General features: G+C 31.0%; 1 protein-coding gene across 1 annotated transcript; it reads left to right on the top strand.

Annotated features, from left to right (window-relative positions):
• Window positions 1-5827: 5827 nt before the first annotated feature.
• On the top strand, window positions 5828-9949 carry LOC133676242 (PLASMODESMATA CALLOSE-BINDING PROTEIN 3-like). Its single transcript, XM_062097886.1, has 4 exons — window positions 5828-6029; window positions 6516-6752; window positions 6862-6895; window positions 9347-9949. Exons 1-4 carry the CDS (start codon window positions 5978-5980, stop codon window positions 9645-9647), a joined length of 624 nt encoding a protein of 207 aa, XP_061953870.1. The 5' UTR covers window positions 5828-5977; the 3' UTR covers window positions 9648-9949.
• Window positions 9950-15565: the final 5616 nt, after the last annotated feature.

Raw genomic sequence — 15565 nt, 5'->3', positions numbered from 1 at the left:
TTAAATTATTCCACAAGTGGTTTCTGCTAAATCTTCAATCATCGATATTTTTTGTGCACATGTTTATATTGTTTCATATGAGGTTTCTTGTTAACTTACTTTTCCTAGGATTTTCTATCTCCTATAATTCAAATATTTTTCTTAAAATTTATTTTTTAGGTTGGGAACTACAATATTAATGAGGTTTAAATTTATTAGGGTTGAGGTTTACAGCCTGGACATCTAAACATAAAATACTAGAGTAGTTGTTTGCTACCCATGAGGAGTCCTTTCAAATGCTATTTCTATTAGCTCTTAAAGTATTAAATCCATGTACAATTATCGATTAGGATCATAAGAAGGTTTATGATAATAAAGCAATCTTTAGGAGTGTATTTTAGGCATTTGGAGCTTCAATTGATGGGCTTTAATATTATCATCCTTTGATTAGTATTGACGACACTCACTTATATGAGAAGTACAAGTTACCATTGTTGATTGTAATTGCTTATGACTTAAGTAATAAGGTTTATCCGTTATGTTTTGCTATGGTTAAAAATAGATAAATAATAATTGAAGATGGTTTTTAGATTTGTTTCATTGTTATGTCACTAGAGGTCACACTAAATTGTGTATTATATTAGACACACATACGGTGACTAAGAATTTCATGACATGGATATTTCCAAACTAGTTGGGTATCATTCTTATCATCCACAATACTTTGTCAGTAACTTCAACACTAGGTTAAAAAATAATGCCTTGAAAATTATGCTACATAGGATGTGCCGAGAACCTTCAGAATAGGAGTTTGTCACTTTGTATAATGATATGATTGAGATGGATGATGCAATCAAATAATAGTTAGAAGTTAAACCTAAAGAGAAATAGACACTCTCGTATGATAATGGTTATTGTTATGGCATTATGACCAATAATTTGTTAGATGTTTTTAATAATATATTGAAATGTTTTTGTGCCTTACCTTAATGGTTATAGTATAGATAACCTATTTTTAGGTCTAATAAATATCTTATTTACCAAGAAGCCGATGTTAAAAAATTCTTAAGGCATGAGATATTGTGGCCTCCAACAATATTTACTGAACTACTTGTTGATATAATAATATCAATAACACATGTGGCAAGTTTGTGTAATCTTGCAAGAGGTTTATTTCAAGTTGAGCTCAATAGTTGGTGTTCAAAGCAAAGTACATGAAATGGTCAACATTGATGAAGGAAGTTGCAAATGGTAACTATACCATTGACCATGTTCACATCTTGTTATATGTTGTAGTTTATGAAATATTGATCAAGTTCAATCTGTTGACCTTTTTTCTATAATAAAATGTATAAAAAATACATATACTCTTTATTTCTTATCCTTATATAAAACACTATTATGGCCTAAATATATTAGGATAATGGTATACAGATGTCTAACTAGATGGTGAGTGAAAAAAAGGTTAGAAGAGATCCACTTATTTATATAATAACATGGATGACAGAGAGAGGCAAACACAAAATAAATATGGCATATATGATCAATGGGGACATAACAGGAAAACATGTCAAACTAAACAACATATATGAATATTTGCAATTATATCAAATTATTAATATGAATTAATTTTTTTACATGTACATAAATTAAGGTTTAATTTTATTTCAATGTACTTATTTTGACAGGATTGCAAGGTAGACATGATTCAAACTAAAAAAAGTTCCTCAGCTTTTAGTAGTGCCGATCAACATGACCATTTATCATTATAGAAAGGTCCCAATGACATGTTAGTTTTGTACTTGCAAAACCAACATCACTCTAATAAGATTTGGAATGAGCAGGTAAGTTGACTTGTATACAAACATAACACTCATATTTAAACTCACTATCATTTTAATAATTATGTATAAATTAATTGATTTTTAAAGTGATTATCATGTGACACATCGTCAACATGTCCTTATGGATTTGCATAAGTATGTCACTTGTATATTATAGAGGCTGATTTTTATGAGATTAGTACGCTTTTTAGCATCCATCTTGATCATAGATTGATTGGAGAATTAGTTGAGCGATGGAGGTGCAAGATCCATATGTTTCACAACACCCATATTGTAGGATATCACCAAGTTAACTGTAATCTCTATAAATGGAGCCCTAATGACAGGACCTAAGGGATTATATAGTCATCTACTGAGGTGTGCCTCTAGCCACTACTTTTAAAGGCGACAACATTAAGATGGCATGGCTGGACACTCATTTTAAGACCCCTTCAGAGGATACAATAGAAGATCAATTAATGATGTATGCTCAAACATAAATAATGTACATATTGTAGAGTATTATATTCATAGGAATTGCAATGCTAGTGTTCTTTCTTACTCTTTTAAAGGATTTTTGGGTCATTCCTAGCTACAGCTAGGGGTGGCCATGCATACATATCTATACCAATAGCTATGCAATTCATGTATAAGAAAAAAGACAAATAGTCATATTTCTCTTGTTCCTACATATATAATTATTTTAAATATTTTCAATGAACAATTTACTTTGTTAATATTGGTTTCTTTTTAAATACTAACTTAGAACTATCAATGTAAATACATAAGCCATGATAATGAGGGCATCTCCATATTGCACGTCTAGAGAGTTAGGAGAATAATTTTCTTGACACTGTTGCATAGAAGCAACTCCCCATAGAAGCTTAGCAATAATAAAATTTAATAAATTTTGAAAAACACGTTACATATATAAATTACATGTAAAATTTTACTAATTTCATGGCTTGTCATGCTAGATGGTGTATGGCTAGACATTTCACTTTAAATCCTACTTATGTTCACTAGTTTTATTGAAATGAGTTAGACGCATGACAACCTCACCATGTATGGTTTATAATTTTATTTTATTTTGTGTTATTTGTGCCATTATTGTTTTAGTAGTGAATTGTTTTCTAATAGATAATTGTCTTGAATTAAGGATTTGATATTAGCATATTCACTGATATTCTCATAGGGAGATGATTTATGGATCATGACACGATCAAAAGATTGATGTTTTATCTCAAGTGCAGGAGTGTCAAAGTAATAAATAACCCGGCAAAACTGGGGTCGAACCACAAGGAGGTGAACTAGATAAATTACAAATAATAAAATGATATTGATGTTGAAGAGAACTTTTAAGATGTGATATTGATGTGAGTATTAATCAATGATAAAAGCAATTGTCAAGGTTAGAGGATCCACTAATAGTATTAGAAATAAGTATAGTATAAACTCTTTCTATTAATCAACTGGAATCACACACAAAGAAGGTTCCAATTAGATGATTTATCTTTAATAGTTCAATAGAAATTTTTAACATGATCATATTAATTATCTTATTTTAGTAATATTATACTTTTAAATATTGCCAAGAATTCATGATGTTAACTTATATTAACAACAAATCAAATTCCTTTAATAACACAGATGTCAATTATACCATACAGTAGGCTATGAAAGTGCTAAGTATTTATTGTATCAAAGGTTGTACAACACAAATCTAGATTAATCATTTAACAAGCAAGGTATTAAGAATTAGTAGGATAAAAAGATAAGACATGTTAATGACAAACTTTCTTGGATATAAACATTGAAGTTCCTATTGAGTTTATATTATACATATTCTAACACCATTAGTGTAACCTTTTCACCTTGACAAAATAAACTTAGTTAAACATAATGAAGAACAGAAACATAAATAAATAATATAAGAACATAAGTATAGTAAAAGAAATGAAAAGCATAAACAAGGGATTAAAAAAATATAATATGAAAAAAAACTTAAACATTATAAAAATATAAAGAAAGAAATAAAGAGCATGATCTTGATTTGAAAATTAAGATGTCTAAATGTATGGCAAATACCTCCTTTTATAGGCTAAAATTCAGAACTATTGATTTGATGACTAATTATTGAGTGGGTGGCCACCTCTTGACTTGGTGACAACCATTATCTTCTTGTCTGAACAAAACATCATTGCTAACATCATAATTTGAACAGATAGTCTTCATGAAAGTTTTGGGCATTTGTCTCAGCTTTCCAACAAGACACAAATGAGCTCATTTAGACTTCTAGAACTCAAGATATGGGCTGAACACTGAACAATGTCTGGGTTGCAGGACAGATTCTGACTTCTCTTTTGTTGCTACAATTTGAACTTGTAAACGACCGTTTTGAATCTTGGACTCTCATGAAAGTCTTAGGCCTATGTCGTAGCTTTCCATCCATATAAACTAGACCTAAATTCATATTCTACAGTTCCAGTTATGATTCAATAACCGAATGATGTTCCAGTTTGAATTAAACCAGCATCTCTTCTTTAAGTTTAGCCCTCTCTTTGTCTTTTCACTTTTAATAGTTAAACAAATCAATGAATCCTTTGAATTGTGAAACATGCTTGCATTTGAAATGAGCATTTACCATAAATTAAAGATTTTTTATGTTATCGGACTTGTTTATAAAACATGCTCAAGTTAGAGAATTTAATGATAATTTAAGTGCAATATAATGATATAAAACCTTGATAAAAATGCACTTTTAAGTACTAATCAACTAACACAAGTCTTTACTGCATTACTTTGATATCATTGAGATATATTGCCCTATCAAATAATACGACAATTTTGGATTGTCTCAGCACATTCCAGATTATATTGATACTAGTAACAAGTTGTATGGTATTAGTCGTTTGGATAAGCGAGAAAAGAATAGGTTGGTGATTGATATAGCTAGCCTAAATATTTGGCATGCTAGGAGAGATTGAATATTTTTAGAGTGACATCCGATAATTGATGTAGAAAATTATGTAAGATGGTATTTACTTATAACACGCCAATTTATTATACCTACACACATTTCTCGAAGTGTCCACATAATTCAATGCATTATGGGCCTCGTTATCCAAGATATAATCAAGTGGTATGTGATAGTTTTTTTATATAACATTTATTATATATCTTGTTCATATTATTATAAATGATGAGTGCTAAAATTTTTTATGTATATATTAGATATACTATTTAATACGGGAGGCTTAAAGAGCAACAACCGAGCTCCATGAAGAAGGTGTTGAGATAGGATATGCCTTGGTAAACAATACGCTCATTTTATGCTATGGTGGATTTTTAGAAGTTAGGGAGGTTAAGTATTTCAAAGCAGCATTAACAAATGATGATATCATTTTTTATGAACAGGGACGTGTAAAAGGGGAGGCAAGTCTATCTACAAGTCATTCATGCCCATTCACAAGCGTTCTAAGCTCATCTACAAGATGAGATGATTTTTGTATTGGGCCCTCCATGAGCACTATAGGCATGTCTACAAGGTAGGGTGGTGTCAGCTCATCTACGAGCGCTCCAAACCCATCCAAGAGTCGAGGCAAGTTTTAGATGTAGTTATATTATATACTTTAATACCATAAAAATTATAAGCTTAGTTTAAATTTAATAAAACATAATGTGAATTGTGAATTGAAAATAAGGTGAATATAATATTTATATTTCATGAGTTATAAATATTTAATATTTTTTTAAATATTAGATTAAATTATATTATTTTTTAAAAGGTTTTTTTTAATTCTCCGTTCGATAATTTTTTTTTAAATCATTATATTGTATTCAACCACACGGCCCCCTCGCAGGCATAAAAAAGTTTTCTCGACTTCCCAGGCTACTGTTTACTTTTTTTTGTTTTAAAGGGCAAAGGCAAATATGATGGAGAAATGAATAGTACATTGGTGTAGAAAGAACAAAAAAGAACAAAAAAGCACTCACAAGCCGACACCAAACTGGGCCACCTCCTCTCCACAATCTACTGTTTCTGTCTATTTTTTTCTTGTCTAGAATCGATAGCCACCCCATTTGCATTTGCATCACTCTCTCTCTCTAAACTGCAACCTTTCTCTGTCCGCCATTGATATCTCTGAAGCTCTTTCCCCATTGTTCAATCAATAATGGCTGTTTTAGTGCTTGCAATACTCATGATGGCCATGGCTGGTCGAGCAAGTGAGTTATGGCATTATCCATTTTCTTTTTCTTCTTCTTCTTCTTTTTTTCCTGTTTCGGTATCTTTTTTTTTTCTCTCCTGACGGCCAAAGCCACAACCCATAAAACTAATCCAATTTTAGACTAAGGATATCTTCTTTTCCTTTTAACTTTTAATGGTTGTTTCCTAATAACTTTCTTTTCGGAAAAAAAAGGGTTTTTTTAGGTTTTTTTTTACTTAATGCAAGTTTATATTTGTCCATTATGTTTTCCCATGTATACTCTAGTTGGTTTTAAGCAATGCAGCTTTCTTTATGTTTGTAACCATGGAACCTCCTCTTTCTTCTCCTTTTCTTCCTTCTTTGTGATGGACTAAGGCCTGATTATTGTTATTATTATTATTTCTAAAGTCCACCTTCTTTAATTTTACTAGATGGGATGCTGCTGTTTTCATCGTTTCCTTTTTCTAACCTTTTCTTCTTCTTCTTCAAATATTGCTTCTGTTAGGCTGCACATGGTGCGTTTGCAAGGAAATGGGCACCCCAGTCCTACAGCAGACTCTAGACTATGCTTGTGGAGCTGGGGCTGACTGTGTCCCTATCCATCAAAATGGTCCTTGTTTCCTACCCAACACTGTCAGAGCTCATTGCAATTATGCTGTCAACAGCTACTTCCAAAAAAAGGGTCAGGCTCAAGGCTCTTGTGATTTCAAAGGCGCTGCTACGGTTTCTGCATCTGATCCTAGTAAGCCATTCCCCTAATCTCTCACATATATTTTATAGTTTCCTTGTAATATATATGGACTAATTACTTTTCACCCTTTTTTTTTTATTTTTTTGGGTAATTGATTTAGGCATTAACGGCTGCTCTTACCCTTCCAGTGTCAGGTACTTCTGCTCTAATTAACTCGTAGAAGTTTTGCCATTCAACTTCAAATTTTTTTTAAAGCAATAAAATGTGATGTCAGATAAGGTCTGACGTATTTCAGGCTATTGATCCATTGGTGCCCATAACTTGTACTACAAGGATTATATTTTTGGGTTTTAAAAGTTATTTTTTAAAAAATATTTTTTTTTATTTTAAATTAATTTTTTTATATTATTTTGTTTTGATGTATTTATTTCAAAAATAAATTTTTTAAAAAATATTATTTCTATAGAATGCGAAATCTAGATATCATTTGCTGTGGCAGAATGGTTTAAACAGTCTTTCCTAGTAGATTATTTATTTGTTTATTGTGAATAACTAAGTTCAGGAAAGTTTAAGATGCTTAACAGGGCTGAATGCTAAGATTTGAGTCTAATGTTTATTTGAGAAAAATAGGATCTAAAAATGTAGAAATAAGAAGACAATGAACGATCTAGGAGAAAGCTATCCTCTTTTAGTTTATGCTGTTTTACTTAGACTCCTTCACTGGTACACACATTTTTTGAGTTCTTCCTTCGAGGGAGAGCATTTTTCCTTCAGTACTTTAGAAAAGCTTGGTGCTTGCTGGAATTTCGAGTGTCCATCAACTGTTTTCTAGGCATCCTTCTTTTCTTTATAGCTGGCCGAGGAAAAATAGCTTCTACCAAAGAATTTGCCGTCTCCATATTGTTTTTCTTTCAACTGTTTGTAGCTTTTTGTTAGCAATGGTGTGTTTGATATTGCGAAGCAACTTTAAAAAAATAATATTAATTTAATATTTTTTCAAATAAAAAAACTCAGAAACAAAAATTAACACTCTTCCCTCACAACCCTTGTTTTGTTTTCTCGCAAGCCTCACCTTTGATCATTTTTCAAGCTACTCTTTTCCTTTTGATAAAGGGATGATGATACTGCAATATTCCAGATCTAAAGCCCTCTAATAAAGCTATAATGTCACTGGAGCGTAATGGATAAGGACACAATGTGAAAGATGCATTCCCTACAAGGACAATAATGTACCTTAAAAACACACCACCTCATTAATTCCTTTTCTAAGCTCGCCATCATTCATGTAATTCATAAACTGGCATATCGTTAACTTAAATAGATAATAGACTATAATGCTCTGATGAATTTATGTTCTTAGCTCTTATTAATATAGTTTTATATGTAGTGTAAATATACGTTCTAGAGGAGCGCCAAATTATTAATATAGTTTTTTAAATAGTGTAAATATACGTTCTTTACCTTGTGTTCATTCCAATATAAAAGAAATCATTTTCATGATACTTTAATATATTTAATATTAATATTTTTCGTATTTATTTCTCAAGACTAAATTATTAGTTTTTTTTATCTTTTGATATGTGTTTGCCTCATGATTTCTATGGTGGGCCATAATGGTTATGATTTTCAAATAGAAAACAGCATCAAAACCTTGGGATGGACATAATATTTTTGAGATGTGAACCAACTTTTGAATTCTGGGATGTCTTGAGAGATGTGAATGCATGTGTGGCCCCACAGTTCTAGGGTGGCTCCTGTCACCACCAGCTGTACGGAGCAATATATTTGTCGCTGTTTCGAAAAAGTATCAATTTAGTTCACCACAAATTCTTGCACTACTCCTAGGTATTCATGATTAGACAATAGCAGGAGAAAATAGTGTGGTTGAGCTGTATGCGTTCACTCGTACCTTCCTGATTATAGAATGAGTGATTGTAGTAGTGAAGCAAGAAACGATAGGAAAAGGGGGGGAGTTCTTGAAGACTAACAACTTGAACTCCTGTTGTTGGAGGGAACGTTTCGCACAACTTAGCAACATGACATTAATGTTGTGGTTTATGCCTAACCACCCATCCCTGATTATATACGAGGAGAGGGTAAATGTGAGCATGTTTAGATTGCTTCCATGTTCAATTGTCATAAAGATCCACCCACTACTGAATGCCACGTTATGATTTAAAAATCTTGATTCTAATGTTGTGATACTCCCTGTATTTGAGAGACTGCTGGTGATTTTGAGAGAATATATGTTGTTTTATTAAATAATTTTGTCGATGACAAGAATAATTGTGTTGATCTATTGCAAATTGTTTGTTAAATATAGCTGTCTTCACATGCTAATGTTTCTAATTCTGAATGTAATGTTCTTTTTCTTCCTATTTCCTATCGGCCAACAAAAGTCTAAAACATGGCAGATAAAATGCTATTTCTGTATTTCAAGTTCCTGAATTTTTATGTGGGAAGTTGAAACATTTTAAAACAAAATGCCAGCCTGATTTTTTGTTAAGAGAATACGCAGTGTATAGGGAAAAAAAGAAGGGCTAAAAACTCTTAAGTTAGAGTCCATCTTTGTCGAGTATTCTTTGTTATGGGATGATATCACTGTCAGGATTCAAAAATTATCTGCTGACCTTCTTTTTGTCCAGCGCTGCGGGCACCGGCACAACTCCAACTCCAGTCGGCACAACTCCAACTCCAGTCGGCACAACTCCAACTACTCCGGTCACCACAACCCCATCTAACACCACATCCTCGACCGCAACCCCATCTACCACCACCACTCCGTACACTGCAACACCTACTGGAGTGCTAGGAGGGATTGGCACTGGTGTAGGTCCATCAGGAGCCGGAATAAACACAGACATCACTGATGCTGGATTCAGACTTGAAAACACTGGCTTGTTCTCATTCTTTATAACCGTTGTGGTGTCCAGCTTGATGTTTTAGTGCGGTTGAAGGTGCAAGGCTGTGACTCTGATTGTGGCGCAGTGGTGGGGTATGCTGGTAACAGGCGATGCTGGATATCAATGTGCATAAGTGGGTATGCATGTGATTCTGTTCTTGTTTATCTAAAAGACATGCTAGCTAAGTTTTTGTTTGTTTCTACTTTTCTACTTGGCCAAAATGATAGGCTTTCTAATCCTCTTGGACGTGGTTAATTCTGTGGTTGCTGCTCTATCTGTACCATTTCCCCTGTTTTGTACATCTAGATTTAGATCTGGAAAGCGGTAATTTATTAATGTTCTCCAGACTCTGGCACTCCCCAAGAATTTTAATTCTGTTCCTTTTTATATCATTTTTCTACGACTCACATACAATTATTTTCTATAATAAATTAAAATTAAAACATATTAAATCATATTATTACAAGTATGATGAAGAAAAATCATATTCTAATAACCAAATAGATACAAGAAGAGCTATGCCATCACTTGAGTGGAATAAAATCTGGACTTTATACCACTACTTGTCCTTTTCTTATAAATAATTATATATGTTAACAATAAAGGGAATACTTTACTTCCTCCGGCGTCACCTTTCGCTGTACTCCCTCCGCGTGGGTTCTAACAAAGCCTATAGGTTTTGAAAACGTTGTTCTCAAGTTGGCGGCTATGTTCAATAGACCAAGCTTTTTATTTTTATTACTATGTCTTTGTACAATATGTTTTTTTGTAATATAATATTGTTGTTCTAATAGGTAATTTGATGATCAATCGTATCATCCCATTGGTCGATTACTTGATTGATATGTCATTTATTTTTCTTTTTCTTTTTTCAACAAGGAAAATTACTATTATAACTTATTTATAGTGTTACAAATATAGAATTTTAGGGACATAAAATCTTTATCTTATACAAATTATTTATATTCAATAAAGATTGTTATAACTTAATCTTGGTACAATTTATACTCCTTTACTCATGTTCATCGTTCTAACAGTCATTTGTGCTTGTATCATTCTATGATACCATATGTTATTATACTAAAGACTTTTTTTTTTCTATATGTTTGTATCATTCTATGATACCCACCAGTTATCATGCTAGAGATTTTATAGATATATAATTTGATCAATTGGTTGTTTAATGTGAATCATAGTATCTTAGATGACAGTCAATTTTACCTTTCCTTATTGTTGATGGTCGATTTCAATTTTCTTCATTGGTTTGCTTGAAAATTAACAATGAATAACAACTATTGTTAATTACACAATACATGGATGATTTATTGCAAAATAAAATGTTTTCTAGCTTTTAAGTATGATGGTTAGAATTAAAATAAAAGTTATGTTGAGTTGCAATTAATTTATCAATTCAATCAATTAACTACCATCTTCTTTGAAAAACCCTCGATTCTTCTTAGCATAAACTAAAGATTTCCATAAAAAAAGATAAACTCTAAGCTTACTTGTCTCTTCAAACACAAAAAGGCATGTTTAAGCCCTATATAGCAAAAACCTTCTTTTATTTCTCGCTTCCAAAACTATGCAGATTGTATCCCCAATGTATAATGGTTTATCATCAACAATGTTTAAAAAAACATATCTAAAGAATGTTTTGGTCCATATTAAGAATATATTCCTCAAGAAATAGATAACTTGTTCATCTTAGATGTAGAGAGAGGCTTCCACTCTAGGATAATCATGTGAACATCAACATATGAAAGAAGTTCATCCTAACATGGCCTATTGTTGCCACTCCAGATTATATCAAGTAGTTAGATAGAATGCAACAAAATTTTAGTGAAGAATGAAGATGCTAGAAGATTTTTTACGTCATCTAACTATTTAGGATTACCACCAAGCCTAACAAGAAGATGTTAACAGCTTTATTCTTTTTTTTTTTGTTGAAGTCAAATAACGTCTTTGTATTCAGGTATAAGATGTAAACCATAACTCTATCATGTTGTTTGGAACCATATGAATTGAATTGAATTCATATAGTTAAATATATTCTTGTATTTGGAATCTTTTTAAGGGTGTTGGTTTCAATTCATAAGGTTATATCAATTCTTGTATTTGGAACCTTTTTAAGAGTGTTGGTTTGAATTTTAAATTGAATTCAATTTTAAAAAAAAAGCAAGAAGAAAATTAGAAAAGAGACCCCCTGATGTGCTGTAGTAATTCAATTCAAATCAATATTGAAAATTATTTTTCAAAAATACCCCTTTTTTTCATTCTAAAACCCTTACAAAGTAACTTTTTATTCTCTGCCAAAACCCCCACTCTCTTTCTCGTTTCTTTTTATTTAACAAAAGCTTTGGCTCAAGAATATATATTTATGGTATCTTTATGAGTTGTTAACATTATCAAAATTTATGTTAGTCATTGATTTCTCCATTTGGTAATATGATTTGTGTTGGATTGATATTAATTTTATTTAAGTCTGATTTGAGTAAAATGTTATAATTTTTATTGGAATATTTCTAGAATCTTATTCTTAATATTCCAATTAAAATATTAATTTGATAAAAAAAACTTATATAAATATATAATCATTTTTTTCAATAAATATTTAATGTGAAATAGGTCTATTTATTTCTTTTTTAAATGTCTATATTTTATGATATTTTAAATAAATATAAGGGTCATTGTAACAGAAGAAATATTTATGAATTAAAGGAAAAATGGTCAAGATTGTCAATTCAATTCATTTCTACAAGTATTCCAAATAGTATAATTGAATTCAATTATGTAATTTAGTATTTTATTCCAAACATAATTTATAATAAGTTATTAATTGATTTGAAATTTGCTTAAGAATTAAATTCAATTTTGCATGTGATTTGGTTTCTAATAAGATGTATATGATTTGACCGTAATAAAAAAGGCCTATATTAAGGAAGTGAGGAGCTTTATCCCTCCACGCAAAGTGACCCATGTCAATTTAAAGATCTATTGGCAAGTACTCCTAAATACAATGTTTTATTAAAAAGAGAGAAAAAATGAACTAACTTTCCATCCTAGAAAGAACATATGGCTTTTTTTCTCCACTAGGTGTATAGGTATTTAATTTGTTCCAAGTGTAATAAACCAATCAGGGCCTCTTTGAAAATAGTATTGGCTTTGGCTAAGGGTACGACTATTGCCTTTTGATAATTTATACTGAGTCATATATACAAGGCATCAGGGGAATGATAATTAGAAGTGAAGACCACCATTTCATGATAAAAAATATATTTGTATTGTGTTTTATGGTGGGTTTAGGCATATATTACTTATTTCAGTAATGTACAATCAACTCTTGACCCTAAATAGTTTGTATTGGGAAGAGTTTGATGAGAACTCTTTTTCATAGTTTTCCTTTTACATGATACTTAGAAACCTTTATAGTAATGGCAAAAATGAGTGATCATTCGCATCAAGGAGAATAAGTCTTATATGATTGTTGATTCCTCAACATAAAAAGACAAATGCTAAAAGAGAAGAAAACACTATAGTTTGGGAAAGTATCCTGACTTATATGGATCTATATTTTAGGTTGGTGATATATCTAGTGTAAAGGAACACCTATTGTTTTTATGAGCCCTATAATCTCCACTTTGTTGCAAGATAATTAGGGTTTGTACAGTGCATCTCATTTTCACTATACAATGCCACCAATAAAATTAATTTAAATAAAGTAATTTTTAAAGTTTAGAGAAAGTGAAAGATGTGACACAAGCAGTAGAGCACCATTTTGAACATGGTAAAGTGAGAAACTTTACATTGGTAGTAAGACATCAAATAGGGTTCTCCTTTTATACAAGAAAGTTATGAATGTCATCTTTAATGCTTTTTTAGAATTCATAGCAAAGAATTTTTATTCTTGGATGAAGAAACTTCAACAAAGACTAGCAAGAAAAAGCCCATCAAAAGTCCAACCAATAGCCTAGCAAAGAAATTAAGCCAAAGACCCTTTAGTAAGTATACTTTAATCTTTAGAAGTTCATTACATCCTTTTATATAATTGTTACTCTAACATTCTTTATGTTTTTCTTTAACTTCATAATCTATAAGTGCTTCTTCTCATAAAAATTCTTTCAGCCTATCAAGGCTCCATAACCCATTGTGGTTAAAGAAAAAGATAGTGATGCTCTTATTTCCTAATTGGTGAAAAGACTAAGGGCAAGTATTTTTATTGATTAAATCCTTCATTTGTTATTTTTTACTCTTATAACATTTGAACCTATCCCATTCTTAATTTTTTTTCCTCTCAAATACCATTTCTTAAAACCACTCTTTCTGTAGCTTCTACTACTCATATATAGGTTGAAAGCTAAATCCCTATCTTTATATTTAAGTGGATCCCCAGAACTTGTAACTGCTTTTCTTCTAGTCCATGAAGAGCCTATGAGAGTGTTTTCATTCACCATTAATTATAACTATACTAATTTGGACATGATCTTAAAAGGAAAATCTTTCTTGATAAGTGATTTTAACTTAAACAAAACTAGGGAGGAAGAAGTCTAAAGAGTTTATGTTAGTGAAATTACCATAAGAGAAATTGAAAATATTGATACCATTGTTGTTATAGCCCCCTTGATGTATGAAAATAAGAGTGGACCTACTCTATTGCTATCATGGTATACATTTGACATAGAAAACAATCTATTAAAGAGGGCGCTCTTATTATATAAGAAGAACTAGCACTAGTTGTTATTTCATTCTTTGTTGAGCAAAAATTAGCTAGGAAAATAGTTGTTGCCCCTTATAATAGTGGTTTCTTCATTGTGTTAAAGATCAAACAGGGTTTGGCTATGAGTGTTGAGTAGACTGTTTTGGCCTCCTCTTCTTTAGTTCAAAAGATAATTCATTTTTGTTAGTCGATTTTGCTCCTATTTGGTTTAAAGTAACAATCATCTCAAACAAAACTATTTTCCCTTGCCTTAGAATGGAATTTTGGATGACGTAATAACTCTTATAACTTTACAATTGCTCGATAAATGCCTTGCCTAAAAGTAGATTTGAAGGATTTTCTCATATGAATTTAGTTAAATATATACTCGCTCTAGTAACTTAAACTCGAATTTTATTGTTATACATTTCCTCTCATCAGATTGATCTTTTTCTGACCAACTCCTTATATCCTCAATGGTAATCTCAATATGCCCTGACATCTTACACTTCCTTTAAGGATCGATGGAAAAATAGTAAAGTCATTATAAACACTAATGAATATGATATGATTTATGTCTTATCAAGAGTCAATCCTAGCGGGTAAAATCTAGCTCGTGTAAGGTCTGGCTCAACCTCTTAACCTCATACAACATGAGTAATGGAGTAACTCTATAATACCTCATGCATAAGGTAAGTTCTAATTTGAGGTGAAATACATGTGATAATCAATAGATATAAATCACACTCACCACCTGAACTCTCTATCCAATACTAAAAAGGGATAAACTCAGATATAGAGTTTTTACTTGGGTTTTTATGAAGTTTGTGAAAAATCAAAAAATAATATGCATAATTTAATCTAGTAAATTAAAATAAATACAATAATAATAATAATAAAAGATAAATGTATAAAAGTAAAAAACATAAATAAAATAAATACTCTGCAATAAATGACAATAAAGGCATTAAAAGAGAAAACACATGTATATAAGCTTAATCGTAGCATCCATAATGGAGTTGTCATGCTTCGCACTCGATATAAATCGGACCTCTAAAATTAAAAGAGAAAAATATAGAAAATGGAGTTGCCATTTATTTTTTAAGAAAACTAAGAATTCTAAAATATGTACTAGCTCTAAAGATTTTAGTACGAGATTGGTTCTGCTTAAGGGAGATAGAAATCACCCTTACCTTATCTTTTCAAACAAAAGGTTATCTTAGAATAGCTATGTGTTTTCTTTTAAATTTATTTATACGCATGCCATT

The sequence above is a fragment of the Populus nigra genome, chromosome 16, assembly GCF_951802175.1.
Source record: "Populus nigra chromosome 16, ddPopNigr1.1, whole genome shotgun sequence".
In the NCBI taxonomy this organism is placed as follows: domain Eukaryota; kingdom Viridiplantae; phylum Streptophyta; class Magnoliopsida; order Malpighiales; family Salicaceae; genus Populus; species Populus nigra.
The sequence above is the reverse complement of the archived record's forward strand: the minus strand, read 5'-3'. Positions and strand labels throughout refer to the sequence as shown.

What these genes read in the sequence shown, in the direction of transcription:
- LOC133676242 (XM_062097886.1), top strand. Translation starts at nt 5,978, where the DNA reads ATGGCTGTTTTAGTGCTTGCAATACTCATGATGGCCATGGCTGGTCGA. An exon ending in GGCCATGGCTGGTCGAGCAA is followed by an intron (nt 6,030 to 6,515) that starts GTGAGTTATGGC and finishes TGCTTCTGTTAG; the next exon opens with GCTGCACATGGTGCGTTTGC. An exon ending in TCTTACCCTTCCAGTGTCAG is followed by an intron (nt 6,896 to 9,346) that starts GTACTTCTGCTC and finishes CTTTTTGTCCAG; the next exon opens with CGCTGCGGGCACCGGCACAA.